Source organism: Bufo gargarizans, chromosome 5 (assembly GCF_014858855.1).
Source record: "Bufo gargarizans isolate SCDJY-AF-19 chromosome 5, ASM1485885v1, whole genome shotgun sequence".
Classification (NCBI taxonomy): domain Eukaryota; kingdom Metazoa; phylum Chordata; class Amphibia; order Anura; family Bufonidae; genus Bufo; species Bufo gargarizans.
In genome coordinates, this window is record NC_058084.1 from 383,924,042 (window position 1) to 383,943,221 (window position 19,180).

At 42.5% G+C, this 19,180-nt stretch overlaps 1 protein-coding gene across 1 annotated transcript in view; it reads right to left on the reverse strand.

Annotated features, from left to right (window-relative positions):
- Positions 1 to 3,302: 3,302 nt before the first annotated feature.
- The window catches only part of GSDME (gasdermin E), a 124,193-nt gene continuing 108,315 nt past the window's right edge, over positions 3,303 to 19,180 (reverse strand). Inside the window, exons 9-10 of the mRNA XM_044292690.1 lie at positions 10,523 to 10,596; positions 3,303 to 4,307 (exon numbers count right to left, since the gene is read on the reverse strand). Of these exons, the coding sequence (XP_044148625.1) occupies positions 4,071 to 4,307; positions 10,523 to 10,596 (311 nt within the window). The 3' untranslated portion in view covers positions 3,303 to 4,070. The remainder of the gene's footprint in view (positions 4,308 to 10,522; positions 10,597 to 19,180) is intronic.

A 19,180-nucleotide genomic window follows, 5' to 3' on the forward strand; every position in this document is an offset into this window, starting at 1 on the left:
TACTAAAAATTTCTGCTGCGTAAAATTTCCAATAGTACAGTGGCTTCCATAAATTGTTAAATGGAAGTATTTTGGAACAACTAGGGCTCTTTTGAGAGCTGGCTGCCCCACCAAACTAAGTAATCAGGGGAAAAGGGCCTTTGCAAGAGAGGTGACCAAGAACTCAATGGTCACCCGGTCTGTGTTCGAAACATTCTGTGTGCAGATGGGAGAAACTTCCAGAAGGTTCAACCATTGTGGTAGCATTCTTCCATTCTAGGCTTTATGGCTGAATGACTAGAAAGAAGCCTCTCTTCAGTAAAAGACACATAAAAGCTAACCTGGAGTTATGCCAAAAAGCACCTAAAGGACTCTCAGACTGAGAAACAAGATAGAACTTTTTGGCCTCAATTCTAAGCATATATGGCTCTCAGACTATGGAAACACTGAAACATGATTTTTTTTTGTTTCAAAAAGGATATTATTGTGTAAAACCTAAATAAAAAAAATAAAAAAGTATACATATTAGGTATCACTGCGTCCACAACAACCTGCTCTATAAAGATATCACATGAGCTAACCCCTCAGGTGAACACCGTAAAAAAAATTAAAACAAAATGTTTGTCACCTTGCATCACAAAAAGTGCAATAGCAAGCAATTATAAAGTCATATGCACCCTAAAATAGTACCAAACAGCCTTCTCATACCGATAAAAATGAGCCCCTACATAAGAGTCGCCTAAAAAATAAAAACTATGGCTTTCAGAATATGGAGACAAAAATGCTTTATTATGTAAAACTGAAACAAACAAAAAAAAAAGGAGTTATATTTGGTATCGTCGCGTCCGTAACAACCTGCTCTATAAAAATACCACATTATCTAACCCGTCAGATGAACATTGTAAATAACAAAAATAAAGAGTGCCAAAACAGCTATGTTTAGTTACATTGCATCACAAAAAGTGTAAAATACGTACCCTAAAATAGTACCAATCAACTTATCCATAGTTTCCAAAATGGGGTCTTTTTTTTGGAGTTTCTACTCTAGGGATGCATCAGGGGGTCTTCAAATGTGACATGGCAGCTTAAAACTATCCAAGTGAAATCTGCTTTCCAAAAAACAGATTGCGTTCCTTTCCTTCTGCGCCCTGCCATGTGGCCATACAGCAGTTTACGACCACATATGGGGTGTTTCTGTAAACTACAGAATCAGGGCAATAAACATTGAGTTTTGTTTGGCTGTTAACCTTTTGTTAGTGGAAACAAATAGATTAAAATGGAAAATCTGCCAAAAAAGTGAAATTCTCAATTTTCTATTAATTCTTGCGGGAACACCTAAATGGTTAACAAAGTTTGTAAAATCAGTTTTAAATAACTTGAGGGGTGTAGTTTCTAAAATTGGGCCATTTTTGGGTGGTTTCTATTATGTAATCCTCCCAAAGTGACTTCAGACCTGAACTGGTCCTTATAAAGTGGGTTTTGGAAATTTTCAGAAAAATTTTAAGATTTGCTTCTAAACTTCTAAGCCTTCTAACGTCCCCATAAAATGAAATGACATTCTCAAAATGATCCAAACATGAAGTAGACATATAGCGAATGTAAAGTAATAACTATTTTTGAAGTTATTACTATTATAAAAGTAAAGAAATTGAAATTTGCTAATTTTTCCACATTTTTTTTATAAATTTGGTATTTTTTGGATAAATAAAAATTAAATTTTTTTACTCAATTTTACCACTGTCATGTAGTACAATATGTGACGAGAAAACAATCTCAGAATGGCCTGGATAAGTAGAAGGGTTTTAAAGGTATTACAACATAAAATGACATGTCAGATTTGCTTAAAATGGCCTGGTCCTTAAGGTGAAAAATGTCTGGGTCCTTCAAACAGCTGCCTTGTCCTCATTAACACTTTCTTCTGAGCCAAAGAGAAGATCACTGAAATTATGTTACCAGATCTAACATAAAATGCACTGAAAATGTTTTTTTTTTGATTACGTTTATTTTCATGCCAAAAATGACTTTGCAATTAACTGCATTTCATCTGATCACTCTTCATTCTAGATGAATGAATGAATGTCACCATAAAAACTGAAGCAGCAAACTTCGTTAAAACCCAAATTTTTGTCAGTCTCAAAACTTTTGGCCACAACTTTACTAGTCTCCTTATATATGGTACAGCACTTAAAGCAGGGAATATGAAATGGTTCATCAGAAAAGCATTATAGCTTTTCTTGTATCAGGACATTAGACATCACACAGTCCTGAACCTAAAAACAAAATGGTCTTAGAGAGGGAATCTGGTTAGATGAAGTTATCACACATCTACAGGATAGGAGACACTTCTGAGATCAACAGGGTTTTACCACTGGAAACCCTACCGATCACGAGATGGTAGATCATGTACCCAGGGGCGGACACAGACAGCAGAGGACCCCTGTGCAAAGAATGTGCACACGCAGTGTGCTGTCTGCATCATTTGCAGTGAAATGAATAGGTCTTTTTCACACATCCTCACAGGCACTCTTACATACACACACTGTCATACATGTATGCACTCTTACATACACACACTGTCATACATGTATGTACTCTTACATACACACACTGTCATACATGTATGTACTCTTACATACACACACTGTCATACATGTATGTACTCTTACATACACACACTGTCATACATGCATGCACTCTTACATACACACACACAGTCATACATGTATGCACTCTTACATACACACACACAGTCATACATGTATGCACTCTTACATACACACACTGTCATACATGCATGCACTCTTACATACATACACACAGTCATACATGTATGTACTCTTACATACACACACTGTCATACATGTATGTACTCTTACATACACACACTGTCATACATGCAGGCACTCTTACATACACACACTGTCATACATGTATGCACTCTTACATACACACACTGTCATACATGTATGCACTCTTACATACACACACAGTCATACATGCATGCACTCTTACATACACACACAGTCATACATGCATGCACTCTTACATACACACACTGTCATACATGCATGCACTCTTACATACACACAATGTCATACATGTATGCACTCTTACATACACACACAGTCATACATGTATGCACTCTTACATACACACACTGTCATACATGTATGTACTCTTACATACACACACTGTCATACATGTATGTACTCTTACATACACACACTGTCATACATGTATGTACTCTTACATACACACACTGTCATACATGTATGTACTCTTACATACACACACTGTCATACATGTAGGCACTCTCACATACACACACTGTCATACATGTAGGCACTCTCACATACACACACTGTCATACATGTAGGCACTCACATACACACACTGTCATACACGCAGGCACTCTCACATACACAGACTGTCATACACGCAGGCACTCTCACGTACACACACTGTTATACATGCAGCCACTCTCACATACACACAGTCATATGCATGCACTCTCACATACACATGCATATACATAATCACCTCTCCATCTACTAGTCAGTAAGGTTGGGTCCACAAGGTCCAATTTTTTATAAAATCGCGGCAAAATGCTGTGTTTTTTTTTTGCCGTGATTTGTTAAAAATTTGACCCTGTGGATCCAGCCTTACTGACCAGGAGTGCTGATTAAACTAAACCAGCTGCACAGGCGGTATGTCCGCCCCTGCATGTACCCCCAAAATAAATGAAGCGACAGGTCGAGCCTGCGCATTGTCACTCCATTCATCTCTATGGGACTGCTGGAAATGGCAAAGTGCTTATACTCACAAGTAAATGTCTAGAAGAATATGTCTGTAGACATAGCTAACTTTGAAACTGCTAAAAGAAAATTGTTCTTACTGAAGATAAACACACACAAACCAATGCTTATATGAAGACAAACTGTGCAAATATATGCAAGTATAAAATATGACTTTTGACATGTGGTTTTTTTTTTTTTTCCACTAATTCACAATTCAATAAATCCAATACAGTGAACATATCACTGTATGCATTTGCTGCTATGTCCGAACCCAAGGGTAAAGTCCAGCATAATTCAGAACTTTAGATTTTTTACTAATGAATGAAAACCTGACAATGCAATGTATAGAATAAGTGGGAGAAAGCCAGGGTCCTTGAAAGTTTCTGCTCGCATGTTTTTTTCATTCATCTCCAGACTCATGTTTGATAAAGAGAACAACCTCTGTACAATCTGAAATGTGCCTTGGTCGATGAGATCCGACAGCAATGGTTCTGTCCTTGAGCAAAGTCCTTCATCTGATGTGATGTTTGGCTAATTAAAGAAAAAACACAGGAACATTGTTAATCCCAGAGGCCACAAGGTTAGGATTTATAGTTTTGAACAAGGATTCAAGTCTAGAAGGCTCTGCTGAGGCATAGCTCGCAGCAGGTAAGGGCCACTTATTTCCACGTTTCAATAACAAGATGTGCTGATGCGGACTTCTCTCAACCTCTGATATTAGTATTATTTTTCGTAGTCACTGCCTTGCTTTATGAAACGTAAAAAATAGTCAAATACAATAAAAATTAGAGCAAAATTTAAAAATGCAACCAACTCTAAATATATATATATATATATATATATATATATATATATATCTTAAAAACATTGCTCATATTATGAACTACGATGATAAACATGCACCTTAATGGTAGAGTGGTCTACATAGGAGGATTTATTATTTAGAAAATGGTGCACATACTGGCACAAATAGACCGAGTCTTGGTTCTGTGTCTTGAGTCCCTGTGGCTGCAGGCAGGGCTTACAGTGGCTCTAGAGAAGAATACGTTCATAATATGACTTATGCTGGAACATGCTATGAATTTTTTCTGTAGAATTGTATGGAATGTGATTGAAGACCCCGGTAACACTATGTATAAAATTGCAGGCATATTTACATATGGTAGAACCACAAAGAAATTTTTCCTGCCATATTACTGTAGCTCGGTACAACTCGTGGCTAGACAGAACCATATTATGCTTATGTGCATAAGACCTAACATGCATCATGTTTGCACGCTCACCCCGTGCTTCCATTCTTTTCGTTCAGTAAGTAATAGGATTCTGTCACCTCAATTCTTTTCATCTCTTTACACCCCTTGTCACAACTTAAAGGTGTTATCTGGGTTTCTTCTATTGATTACCTATCCACAGCTGTTTGAGGAGACTGCGTGCGCAGTGCACACATGCCATCTTACGTCTCTCTTCCTGTCCGCCTCTGTCCCTTAGACATACAGCAGCAAATAAGAAGAGAGAAAGGAGGTGGCACATGAGCATTGCGTGAGCGGTCTCCTCAAGCAGCTGATCGGCAGGGGTCAGACCCCCACGGATCTGATATTGATGACCTATCCTGAGGATAGGTCATCAATATTAAAAGCCTGCACAACCTCTAATCTAAAGCTATAAGTTTGTATTCACAAAAAAGTGAGTACACCCCTCTCATTTTTGTAAATACTTTATTCTATCTTCTGATGGGACAACACTGAAGATATGACACTTTATACAAGCTGTACACTGACTACTTCACATTGTATCAAACTGTGTTAATTTGGTGTGCCCCCCAAAATAACTTAACATACAGCCATTAACATCTAAACCGCCAGCAACAAAAGTGAGTACACCCCTAAGTGAAAGTGGCCAAATTGTACCCAAAGTATCAATATTTTGTGTGGCCACCATTATTTTCCAGCACTGCCTTAAAGGCTATGTACACCTTTGGGGGCAATTTTTTTTTTATTATTGTATTATACTTATTTTGAACTAAAAATCCTTTTTTCAATTGGTCTTTATTAACAATATAGAATCCTTTTTTCTGTACAGAACTGACATGTTCTACTAGCAGCCTGTGGATTTTTTGTCCTTTCTGTCATCTGAGGAGCAGATGGACTCCTTATCTCTGCTCTCTCACATCATAAACAAACACTCATTAAAGCTCAATCCTTAGATTACTGATAAGGATGTGGGTTTAAATAAGTGTTTATGACCTCTCAATAGTTTAGAAATAAGGGTAATTAGATGACTGAAGAAAATCACAGAAATAAGATAATAATGCACTTAGTAAAGTAGATGCAAGCACTATATATGGAAAAAGTCCTCACTCTGATATAATATCTGAGACACTTAACCAATATATTTTGATCAAAACACATCTGAGCCCGCCTACCAAGGTGGTACATATGGGTGTGCTTGTTCCTCTTCCCATTGGTTGCTTGATGCACATGGAGGTGACTAGGAGCAGCACACCATATGTGGGGCGTCTGCGCTCCTGAACATAAAAGCCCAATGGCTTAGGTAGGTTTAGCATAGGACCCGCCTGACCTGAGACCACCTTGGCACTTGGTAGGCGGGCTCAGATGAGTTTTGATAAAAAAATATTGGCTAAGTGTCTCAGATATTATCATATCAGAGTGAGGACTTTGTCCATATATAATGCTTGAATCTACTTATCTACTAAGTGCATTATTATCTTATTTCTGTGATTTTCTTCAATAATATGGCCAGGGACATCTGCACATTTGTATATCATACCATGCAGGATGTTTTTATCTTAGTTTTTTCTGTGATTTTTTTTGTCTAATTAGATGACTGGCATAAAACAAAAGTACCAGTCACACAGTTAGAAAAACAGTTAACCCTTTGTGACTGAACAACTCAATATTTTTTAATAAAGTCCAATTAAAAATATGATTTTTAGCCAAAAAGAAGTTAAATGCAATCATAAAAAATTGACCCCAAAAGTGTACATAGCCTTTAACTCTTTTGGGCATGGAGTTCACTAGAGCTTCACAGGTTGTCACTGTAATCCTCTTCCACTCCATGACCACATCAAGGAGCTGGTGGATGTTAGAGAACTTGTGCTCCTTCTGTTTCAGGATGCCCCACAGATGCTCAATAAGGTTTAGGTCTGGAGACATGCTTGGCCAGTCCAGCAACTTTACCCTCAGTTTCTTTAGCAAGGCAATAGTCATCTTGGAGGTGTGTTTGGGGTCATCATGTTGGAATACTGGCCTGCGGCCCAGTTTCCGAATGAAGGGGATCATTCTCTGCTTCAGTATGTCACAGTACATGTTGGCATTCATGGTTCCTTCAATAAACTGTAGCTGCCTACACCTGGCAGCACTCAGGCAGCCCCAAACCATGACACTCCCACCACCATGTGTGACTGCAGGTAAGACACACTTGTCTTTGTACTCCTCACCTGGTTGCCATTACACGTGCCTGACACCATCTGAACCAAATACGTTTATCTTGGTCTCATCAGATATGGTTCAAGTAATCCATGTCCTTAGTCTGCTTGTCTTCAGCAAACCTTTTGTGGGCTTTGTTGTGCATCATCTTTAGAAGAGGCTTCCTTCTGGGACGACATGCAGACTAATTTGATGCAGTGTGCGGCGTACGGTCTGAGCACTGACAGGCTGACCCTCCCCACCCCTCTAACCTCTGCAGCACTCATACATCTACTTTGAAAAGACAACCTCTGGATATGACTGGATATGATGCTAAGCACGTGCCCTAAAATTCTTTGTTTGACCATGGCGAGGCCTGTTCTGAGTGGAACACCGTGCTGCAGCTCAGTTTCAGGGTGTTGGCAATCTTCTTAGAGCCTCGGCCATCTATATGTAGAGCAACAATTCTTTTTTTCAGATCCTCAGAGAGTTATTTGCCATGAGGTGTCATGTTCAACTTCCAGTGACCAGTATGAGAGAGTGTGAGAGTGATAACTCCAAATTTAACACACCTGCTCCCCATTCACACCTGAGAACCTGTAACACTAACGAGTCACAAGACACCAGGGAGGGAAAATGGCTAAATGGGGCACAATTTGGCCATTTTCACTTAGGTGTGTACTCACTTTTGTTGCCAGCGGTTTAGACATTAAAGAGGACCTTTCATGGGTCCAGACATTATGAAATAACTAACAGGTTATGTAGGGCATAGTGCAAGGAGATAAAATTGCTTACTAGTTTGTCTAGGCGCGGCTCCGTTTGCTATTCCCGCCTGGTATGCTAATTAATAGCATCGGTACAGGGAGGAGGAGACTGCCCTGTTTCTCAATGGGCGTCCCCTTCTCCCTGGCTGTGCCGCGGTCCAATCGCAGTGTAGAGCGTTACAGCCAAAAAAAAAACAAAAAAAAACACTCACCTTCTCCCAGGCTGTGACACTCTCCGCTGCGATTAGACCGCGGCACAGCCAGGGAGAAGGAGACGCCCATTGAGAAACAGGGCAGTCTCCTCCTCCCTGTACCGATGCTATTGATTAGCATACCAGGCGGGAACAGTGAATGGGGTGCACAGCGGGCGAACGGAGCGGCGCCCAGACAAACTAGCAAGCAATATTACATCCCTGCACTATGACCTACATAACCTAATTACTTCATAATGTCAAGGTCCTCTTTAATAGCTGTGTGCTGAGTTATTTTTAGGGCACATCAAATATACACGGTTAGGGTCCATTCACACGTCCGCAAATGGGTCCGCATCCGTTCCGCAATATCGGGAACAGGTGCGGACCCATTCATTCTCAATGGGGCAGGAATAGATGCGGAGAGCACACTATGTGCTCTCTGCATGCGCATTTCTGGAGCGTAGCCCCGATCTTCAATTTCCGCAGCTCCGGAAAAACATAGAACATGTCCTATTCTTGTCCGCAATTGAAGACAAGAATAGGCATTTCTATGGGGGTGCCGGCCGGGTGTAATGCGGATCCACAATATACCACGGACGTGTAAATGGACACTTATACAAGCTGTACACTGACTACTTTATATTGTATCAAAGTGTCAGATCGTTAGTGTTGTCCCATGAAACAATATAATGAAATATTTACAAATATGTGGGGGTGTACTCAATTTTGTGAGACACTGCACAATAGCTAAACAGTAAGTTAAATCTATGTGTACTGTGTATGTGATGGAATGTCTCAAACTTTTTGTCTGACTTCCTAGATAACAGTGATATCTGTCTCAGCGATATCCTTGGGAAAAATCTCATAAGCAGACAAGCTGCGGTTTGATCTTCGCTGCACACTAAATGCTTGTTCTCTAGCCAAAAGAGCGTGGTCTTGCTGCAGAAACTACATAAAAAGAAATCACTACACACTGAAAACACATACAGAGCGTTACTGGGGCTTTCAATCTCTGCCAACTAAATTTTAGCAGAGCTTCTCCCTTTGTGACCTCATTTCAAGTTTTACATTTGTGTTAAAGGGAACCTGTCAGAACCAAAATGGACCATAAACTGCCAGCAGTACCTTAAAGCTGTCAACATCAGATTTCTAATGATGATATTGTATAAGATGTCCGAGGTGCATGATCGCCGTAAAACAACTTTCATTCCCCTTCAGGTCGTACGCTCATTTGCCTACGACCTGAAGGGGAATACAAGTCAAGGGGGCAGCAGCTTTTACACTTGAAGTCAAGCTCACCACGCCCCCTTCCCGCAATGGCAGCCGGATCCTACTGTACAGGCACACAATCGCATCCTGTTTTAGTAGAGTACCTATTTTTTGCAGTGCAGTAAAAAAATTAGTGCCTCAACTATAGGACAAAAACATGGAGTAAACGTAGGAGGATGTCATCAGGAGTTGGGGACATCAGAGTGACATCCCCTGTGTGAAGTATAGTTGCAGATGTATTGTCAACCTACTTGCTCTCATAAATATGTACTCGGTTAGGGTATATGAGCATCTAAAGCTACATGAACCCGACAGTGAAAAGAAAATGTCCGATAAAAATGAATAAACTGTGCATTTTTTGTGGAAACTTTTTTTTACTGATGCCTTTCTGAGAAACAGACGTAGTAATAAAATTGAATGGGGGCAGTCAGTCATTGAAAAACGGACAAGATAGAACATGTTCTATTTTTTTACGTAAAAAAAAACCTGCCGTGTGAATAACCCCATAGACGACCATTGGTCTTAAAATGGACATGTGATGGCCGTTAAAAAACCTTCCATCACATGTCCGTGTGCATGTAGCCTAAGAGGGAGGTTCTCCACTCACTCAATCAGAACAAGGAGGTGCCAAGTAAAGCAACTCCTTCTCCGAAGCGCGCATCCATGTATTACAATGTCGGACGCCCATCTCAATGGCACATAATGCCTTATTTTTTTCTACATAAGGGTAAATGTACGGCCTGGAAATAATAGCCAATTTCAGGGGCCCAACCTGCAGAGAACAATTAATTAGTGGAGGGAACAATTACCCCTATTCTCTTCTGTCAGCCCCATGATAGTACATTGTGGGTACATACTACCCCGTATTCCACAGCACTATTACTGCTTCCAGGTGTCTGCTGTATTATACAGCTGAACATCCCACTCTGATCATGGCAGTGAGTAGGGTGTCAGAGATAAATATACAATGCAATGGAAACTTTTCTTGAAGATGGATTAAAACAGAATATACAATAAGACCCACAGAAGAATGACACTGCCACAAACCAGCAGTGATGGCTCAATACTTTTCTACGTAGGATCTTTATACTCACCAGGGCACAAAGTGCTGGCAGGAGATTAAGTTTACAACAGGCACCAAGTATTGTCAAGGCAGAGTCTGGCATCTCTGTAAGAAACACACATTTCATTATCAAAGTGCACACCACTGCAAAGTAGATATGAAATGACTTATGACAACAGGGAAGAAATAGATTTCTGGAGATTGTGAGGTAATAAATGACTTCATGCAACTTTAATGAACTGCAAGTAGCCTGCAGGATTACTGACTGGTATAAAGAAACACTACAGACATTTAAATGAGATTAAGCTAGAAGAGTGTCACATCCAAGGCTATTACTGATGGACAACGTAGGCCAGCCATACAGCGTTTCCCATTAGCCCTCTCTCCCAACCCCTCCATACATATGCCCACCAGGCTCAACCAGGTGTCCTAAATGGAGAGAGGGGTGAAAGCTGCTTCCAGAAAAGGGCGATTGAAAGTCAGGAGGGATCTACAGTATACGCATTAGGCATCATGCACATGACCCTATTTTCTGCATATCGGATGCAGACCCATTAATTTTAATGGGGCTGAAAAAGATGGGGACTGTCTGTTCTGTGGCCTTGCAAAAAAGATAGAACATGTCCTATTATTGTCCATTTGCGGACAAGGATAGGACATTTCTACAGGAATTTGACAAAAAACGGCAGCATTGGTTGGATGGTACCACCAATAGTGGCAGGTTCAACAATGACCTAATATTTGCCGCTTTAGACTGCGCAGCCACTATTACTCCAATCAAACCAAGAATGTCCAATTTTAGTGAATGGTTACAGTGATCACATCCATTGGATCATCCATGTAGAGCACCAAATTAGATTTTTCAATACAGCTGCTATCCCCTCACACTGAAAGGTCTCCATGTTTTCCTGTGTGATGCAACTTCATCCTGTCTCCCCCCTCTGCCCTGTCATCTCTCTCTGGCTTTTATGTGAAGGGGGCAGGAAGACCAGTGTGACATCTCATAGAAGAAAACTGGAGAGTCAGCACACACAGATAGTATAGACAGGCAGTGAAAGACAGCTAAGCACGGTATACACACTGCTAGTCAGCTACGGAGAGAACAAGTTCCTGTTTACACATTGGAGCAAGCACCGGTCTGCTGGTCAGACTTGAGATCACATCAACAGATTACCAAACTGAAAAGGTTAAAAATGTATCTATGCAACTGATTTAGGGTGTAAAAAATTACTATACTTTACTTTTAAAATAAATAAAACAGAGTGCTTCTTTAACAAAGACGTTTCACCTAATAAACAAAAATGGTAATAATTATACTGTGGGTCACTTATATATGTCAAAAGATGCCATTTTGGCATACAGCTTACATTTAGATACTGTTTTTCTACAATATTCAACACTACAAGAAAGAAAACTGAGCATGTGTTTTTATTTTTTTTATAACGAGAGTAAGGGTATGTTCAGATGTTCAGGCATGTTCGGATATGTAGAAGATTAGATGCAGTTAAAACCATCCATATTCCACATTAGACTACCACAAAGTGATGCAGTTGCGGTTTTTATATATGAAACACGTTTAACCAGCAAAAACTGCAAAGGCATTGAAAACCACATCTAAAACTACACTGTGGTTTTTATGTGCGAACATATCCTATATGGACAAACATATCCAACCATATAACATATACTTGGAAACCTTTCATGCGCAGTTGAGCATACATATTATAAGCAGATCTCCAACCACTGCTGCCCAGATGCTCCAGTGCCCAGTGCTCTCCACTTTCTAGTCCAGCTTGACACATAGGATATGGCTTGGTATGCCTTCTAGGCCAATCACCAGCTAAGGCAGGTCACCACTGCAGCCAGTGATTGGCTGAGTGGGCAGTTCCAGCCATTTCCTGTGTGTCCAGCTGGGACCAGGAAGTGGAGAGCAGCAGAGACTGAAGTATTTCCCCAGAAAAGCCCTTTAACCATACAACATTGGCAGCACTAGACAAAATACTGTGAAACTATGGTGCTATGTGACCGTATTAGAAAACAAAAACTGGCAAGTACTGGCTATAATGCCTCTGGCAGGACTCTTGAAATGAACTTAGGAACAATTAGCAAAATATTAAGAAATGGCAATAAAAAGATATGCTACAAGCCATGAAACGGATGCAAATTGTGATTCCACTTGGCAAGATGGACATCTCTTGGATGGCCCCCAAGTGCTATAGCAACACAGCTCGCATGGCTGTGCGAATAACCTGCTCCTCTGTGACATTATAACATTTTATTTTTTTATGCTATTATAATCCTTAAATCAACACCATTCATTTTTAATCACAGTAGGCTCATTTATATCCCTTAATACAAAATGACACCTGGTTACAAATACAAAAACTGTGTAAACCCAGTGCGTGTTATGATTGCTGCATGTCATTCGCTGTATAATTAGTGTATGATTTAATATAAGGAATAAACAATGTGAATGTTATTTAAATGGACGTCATTTATACATCTATGCTTTTAAATGTTCAGAAGAAACAAAGAAATGCATTTGTGTGGATTTGCACGCCAGGAAATCTGTAGCTGCTGATGTTACATTGGGTTTTCTGCAAGGTTTCAAATAAATAAATAAATAAATAAAAAGATTTAAATTCCTAACCTCAAATGCTAAGAATGAACTTCCAAAGATAGATAGGATACAGACATGGGTCCCATGTGTTACGGAAGTGAAAATGGATAAAAACAAATGGAGAGGTGTTCACTTGCTGTTACGCTGCTGCCACACACAGATTTTTAATATACACTCACTGATAAAAAATAAATAAAATAAAATTTTACCTACTCAGAAATGTCTGATTGCTGCAAAACTTGGCATGCACTTATGTCTCAGGCAAATATGTAAATAATTACAGGCCACCGTTCGGTAGTGTACCTTTTGGTGAGAGATCGTTTACTGCTAGGCATGCCTCTACTACGCACAAAGACATTTTGCCTGGATGACAGTCTTGGCCTGCCATCTAGCTGTTAGTAGGTGTTGGGTACAGTGGTTACGCAAGGGCACACTCAGAACACACTCGGGACGGCCTAGACAGACCACCTGTAGAGAGGATTGTTTGATTCGTCGACAAGCACAAGCAGCTCCTACAGTTTTGTTGACCACCATTCAGACACAGATGGCGCTTTCATTACACACTCGTCTCTGCTTCGACCGTTTCCAGGCACTTAGAAGGAAATTTTGTGTTACGGTGCCCATTACGTGTCCTGCCATTGACAGCCAGCCACTGTCACCTTAATTTGCAGTGGTGTCGTGAACGAGAAACCTGTATTGTTATGGACTGGAACTATATTGCCTTTAGCAACGAATCCAGGTTCTGTTTGGGGTCCCACGAAGGTTGAGTATGGAGACCTTGTGGTGAGAGCTTCAATCCTGGCTTCACTGTGGAGTGAAACACTAGCCCAGCTGCTGGTATGATGATCTGGGGAGCCATCACTAACAACAGTCGGTCACCCCTAGCAGTGATACGAGGGACACTAATAGCTCAGCAATATGCGCAGGACATCCTGCGGCCACATGTGTTGCCTTTCATGGCAGGACTTCCTACTGACATTTTCCAGCAGGATAATGCTCACCTACACAGTATGTTTTCCAGGATTGTCTCCAACAGATTGAAAAACATCCTTTGCCTGCACAGTCGCCATATTTATCACCAATCAAGCTTTTATGGGACCTGCTGGGATACCAGCTTCAGCAGCCTATAGGTGTGCAGGATCTACAGGCCCAGTTGCAAGAGCTGTGGGCAAATATGCCTCCATGTCCAAGCGTATCTCATGTTGTATCCAGGCTAGAGACAGCCCAACATGGCACTAGAGCCTCCTCTCAATGGTACAGTTTTCTGCAACAAACATACCATTTTGCTCTAATGTAGTAATCATTTACATATATTACATTCACACATAGAAAGTTTACTTTGATTCCAGTAAGTCCTTCTTGGTGCGTTTTTTTCCTCAATAAGTGTTTTTGAGGGGCCATTTTTGGTGACCGACATTTCTTTTAGCATGTTTTAGACAAATAAATGCAAGCTCCAGATTTTGTATAGAAGTTTATGGGAAATATTAAACATGGGACAAATAGATTTTTGTAGTTGGGTTGTCACTACCAGAGCTTTGAGACGTTCTCACAGCTCTGTGTCTCCACCCCTGTGATGATGTCACTTAGAGTTTGGAGGTGTTCTCACTGTTCTGTCTCTCCGCCCCTGTGATGAGGTCTTTACTCTCAGCTGTTCCTCCTGCGTTTGATTTCCCTGCCTTTAAATCACCCCTCCTCCAATTGCAGGGCGTGGATTATATTTCTCTTTTCAGTTGTAGCTCTGCCTTGAGTATCTTCACTTCTTAAGCTATTCGTTCTCTGGACCTGTGTTCTGTTGCTGCAAGCACTCCGGATATTGCCAGCGGCCCTTGGATCCGTCTTCTCTGCGGCTGAAGCTCCATCAGCTAAGTGTGCAGACATTGTTGTGTACCTGGTGATTTTCTGACTGGATCTGAGGTGGCCACGGTTCCCTCCATATTCTGAGCAGGGCATCGGTGGCCGTGCCCCTTCCCTAGTTTGGGTCCGGTCAGTAGCTCTTTTTACTGTGTATGCTCTTGTTACCCTTAAACAGCCGTGACATTATAATCCACCAAAACCGTCCTTGTTGACACGGATCTGCTTTCTGACCTGGTTGACCGCATGCAGGGTCTTTCTTTGGAAGTAGCGGATCTCCGTCAATCTGTGACTCAGCTACAAGCATTGGGCTCTGCTCCGGCTCATGGAGTCTGTTGCGATCCAAAGGTCTCACTTCCGGAAACATTCTCTGGGGGCAGTCAGAATTTTGTTCGCTTCAGAGAGGCATGTAAACTCCATTTTTGTTTGTGTCCCCACTCCTCTGGTAATGAGGAACAGAGGGTGAGGATTGTCATCTCCCTGCTCAGGGGTAATGTTTAGACTTGGGCTTTTTCGCTGCCATCAGGGGATCCTTCCCTTCGATCCGTGGAAAGATTTTTTGTGGCCCTGGGGCAGATATATGATGACCCGGATCGTGTTGCTCTGGCAGAATCGAACTTACGTGTTCTATGCCAGAACAAACTGTCCGCGGAGCTTTATTGTTCTGAATTTCGGAGATGGGCAGCTGATTCAGGCTGGAATGATGCTGCACTCCGAAGTCAGTTCTGCCATGGTCTCTCAGAGGGTTTGAAAGATGCCTTTGCTTTCCATGAGAGACCAACGTCCTTAGAGTCTGCCATGTCATTAGCGGTACGCCTTGACAGGCGTCTAAGGGAAAGAAACAAGACCTCTCCGTCCAGCCATTGTCAGTCTAGGGGCAATGGTGCGGACTCATTCAGTATGCAGGGGTCTCATCCTGTCTCGCTCCCCTCTGAGGAGGAGCCCATGCAGCTAGGCCGACTTGCCCCTGATAAAAGAGGATTTAGTTCTCAGAATATGGTGTGTTTTTGTTGTGGGGGCATAGGTCATTTGGCAAATGTTTGTCCGTCTAGGAGATTCCTGAACTGTACTAAGAGCGATAATAAGAGAAAAACCTCAAGAGGTAGATCATCAAGTTCTGCTTCATCTGCTACTTTGGGCAAAGTTGATGTGGGAATTGATGCTTTTCCTCTGACCTGCAGTTCCCGTTTTCTCCTGTCTGCCAGGGTGGCGCTAGAGAGCAAAGTCATTCCTTGTGAGATTTTTGTCGATAGTGGAGCGGCCGTCAATCTTATTGACACTCAATTTGTAGCCTTGCATGGTTTTCAGGTTTGTACATTAGAAAAGGATATACCTGTTTTTGCTATTGACTCTGCCCCACTCTCGCAGAGATCTCTGAAAGGCATTGTTCACAATATCCGGCTAGCTGTAGGTGACACTCATGTGGAGGAGATATCTTGTTTTGTCCTTAACGGATTGCCTTCTCCTCTAGTTTTGGGGCTACCCTGGCTCACTAGACATAACCCCACTATTGATTGGCAAGGAAGGCAAATAAATGAGTGGAGTGACTTTTGTAGAGAGAATTGTCTCACAGCCACTCTTGCAGAGGTGTCTACTAAAACTCTGCCATCGTTTCTCTCTGATTTCTCGGATGTGTTTTCCGAGAGCGGTGTTCGGGAGCTACCTCCTCACCGGGAGTTTGACTGTCCCATTAACCTCATTCCCGGCGCCAAGCTGCCAAAGGCACGCCTCTACAATCTCTCACAACCGGAAAGACTCGCAACGCGAACCTATATCTCCGAGAGTCTCGAGAAGGGGCATATTCGTCCCTCAAAGTCGCCTGTTGCCGCGGGTTTTTTTTTTTGTTAAAAAAAAAGATGGCTCTCTGAGACCTTGCTTAGATTTTAGGGAGCTGAACCGTATCACGATTCGCGATCCCTATCCCCTTCCTCTGATCCCGGACCTCTTCAACCAAATTGTTGGGGCCAAGGTGTTTTCCAAATTGGATCTGAGAGGCGCGTACAACCTGGTCAGGGTCAGAGAGGGGGATGAATGGAAAACGGCCTTTAATACCCCTAACGGGCATTTCGAGAATCTCGTTATGCCTTTCGGCCTGATGAATGCTCCGGCCGTCTTTCAGCATTTTGTTAATAGTATTTTCTATCATTTAATGTGGAAATTTGTATTGGTGTATCTTGATGATATTTTGATTTTTTTCCCCTGATGTTCAGACCCATCAGGATCATCTTTTTCAGGTCCTGCAGATACTGCGGGAAAATAAACTGTATGCCAAGCTGGAGAAAACGAGATTTTGTGAACTCACCTGTAAAATCTCTTTCTCGCGTAGTTCATTGGGGGACACAGACCGTGGGGACACAGACCGTGGGTATAGCTGCTTGCTGCCACTAGGAGGCGACACTAGGCTAAGAAGTGATAACTCCTCCCCCGCAGGCTATACCCCCTCCAGCCTGGAGAGAGCATATCAGTTTGTGCCCAAGCAATAGGAGTAGGAGAAAAAAATCAATAATGAAAATACAGTACACAACCCACAACTGACAAACATCAGTCGGAATGCACCAGAACTGAGGACCATACTGGCCCACCAACCGCCAATATGTGCGGCAAACAGAACACTGGGTGGGAGCTGTGTCCCCCAATGAACTACGCGAGAAAGAGATTTTACAGGTGAGTTCACAAAAATCTCGTTTTCTCGCTAGTATCATTGGGGGACACAGACCGTGGGACGTCCTAAAGCAGTCCACGGGGAGGGAAAAAAATCACACGCCCCTGGAGAAAAAACGCCCTCGAGGATGCGGCATCCGCTGCCGCCTGCAAGATCTTGCTGCCTGGAGCAGCAACAGATGATGGCTAGAAAAGACCCCCGAAAAACTCGGTGAACTTGCCGGAAGACCAAGACGCTGCCCTCTAGAAGCGATGTCTGGAGTAGATGAACCCGAGAAATGACGACCGCTGGACAGCCAGGCCATCACTCCGCTAGGAAGCAACCGACAGGCAGACATCCCAGGAAAAAAAGCATCCCGTTGGAAGACGCCAGCTATGACAAGGACCTCCAAGAAAATCAGGCAGAAAACCCATACAGCGGAACGCGCCAACGCGCCAGATATGGACCAGCAAATCTCCGAGGCCAAAATAGATGGCTGATGGAGAGCCCGCCCTTAAAATACGAGGGAGAAAGAAGAGAAAAACCATGTCCGAGAAGACCCGAAAAGCGGTGACCTTCCGCCAGAAAGAAAATTCTGGCGGAGCACTGCCTGATGCAAATGACAAAAGGACAAATGGACGTACAAAAAGAAGAAGAAGAAGTCCCAGAGGGGGGGGCTTGTTTGTTCCTGAAACGCCCCCAGCGATCTACCGATCGTCGGGGCGAAGCCGGTCGTAGACCACAACTGTGGGAGCGGAACCAAAATCCAGGTTCGCAGGATCCTCCTCTGGTTAAAAGAAACCGGTAATGGAAAAAAAAAAAAAACATAATTGACATATATTGACTTCCGGGCAGAGACCAAGATAAGAGAATACTCTCCGTGGAAAAAAAAAAAAAAAAAATAGATCCCGGATTCCATAGCTATACAACCCATTGCCACCGGTCGAGGAGACCGAAGGGAAAAGGTGGTCAGCAGTCCAGCTAGAGGAAGGACAGGAAAGAAAAATAGGGGTGTTCCGTTCAAGGAACGAAATCCCTACCAGTGGTGACAAGGTGTGACAGTCACCCGCTCAGCCTGGCTTGGGGGGACCGTAGTCCACCCCCGGAAGGAGCAGTGAAAGGAATGACCACCATCGCTTGATGTGACACAGAAGTAACCATAACTGAAGGAAGGAATCACTGTAGTGGTAGACGAGTGCCACAGGGACTAAGTAAACATATCTGACGGACAGTATCACCGTAGTGGTAGACGAGTGCCACAGGGACTAAGCTACCCAGTCGAGCGCGCCCAAGTAAGGTGCTGATAGCTATGGCACTGACGCCAATGCAAAACCCGAGTTGACGACACAAGAACAATAGTAGTCAGAGCAACGGACAGTTAACAGTAATGAAGACCATTGAGAGGTCAGGGCAAGCCCATTGCCATCAGGGACTGGCACTGCACAGATCTCTTGGTAATGAAATACACCCTTGAGGAGGAGCCCATACAAAGGAAGCTGCCAGAGTAACGCAAAGGCCACACTCCAGCTGAGGAGGATGCCACACCGTACAGGATACCAATCCCAGAGTCGGAAGAA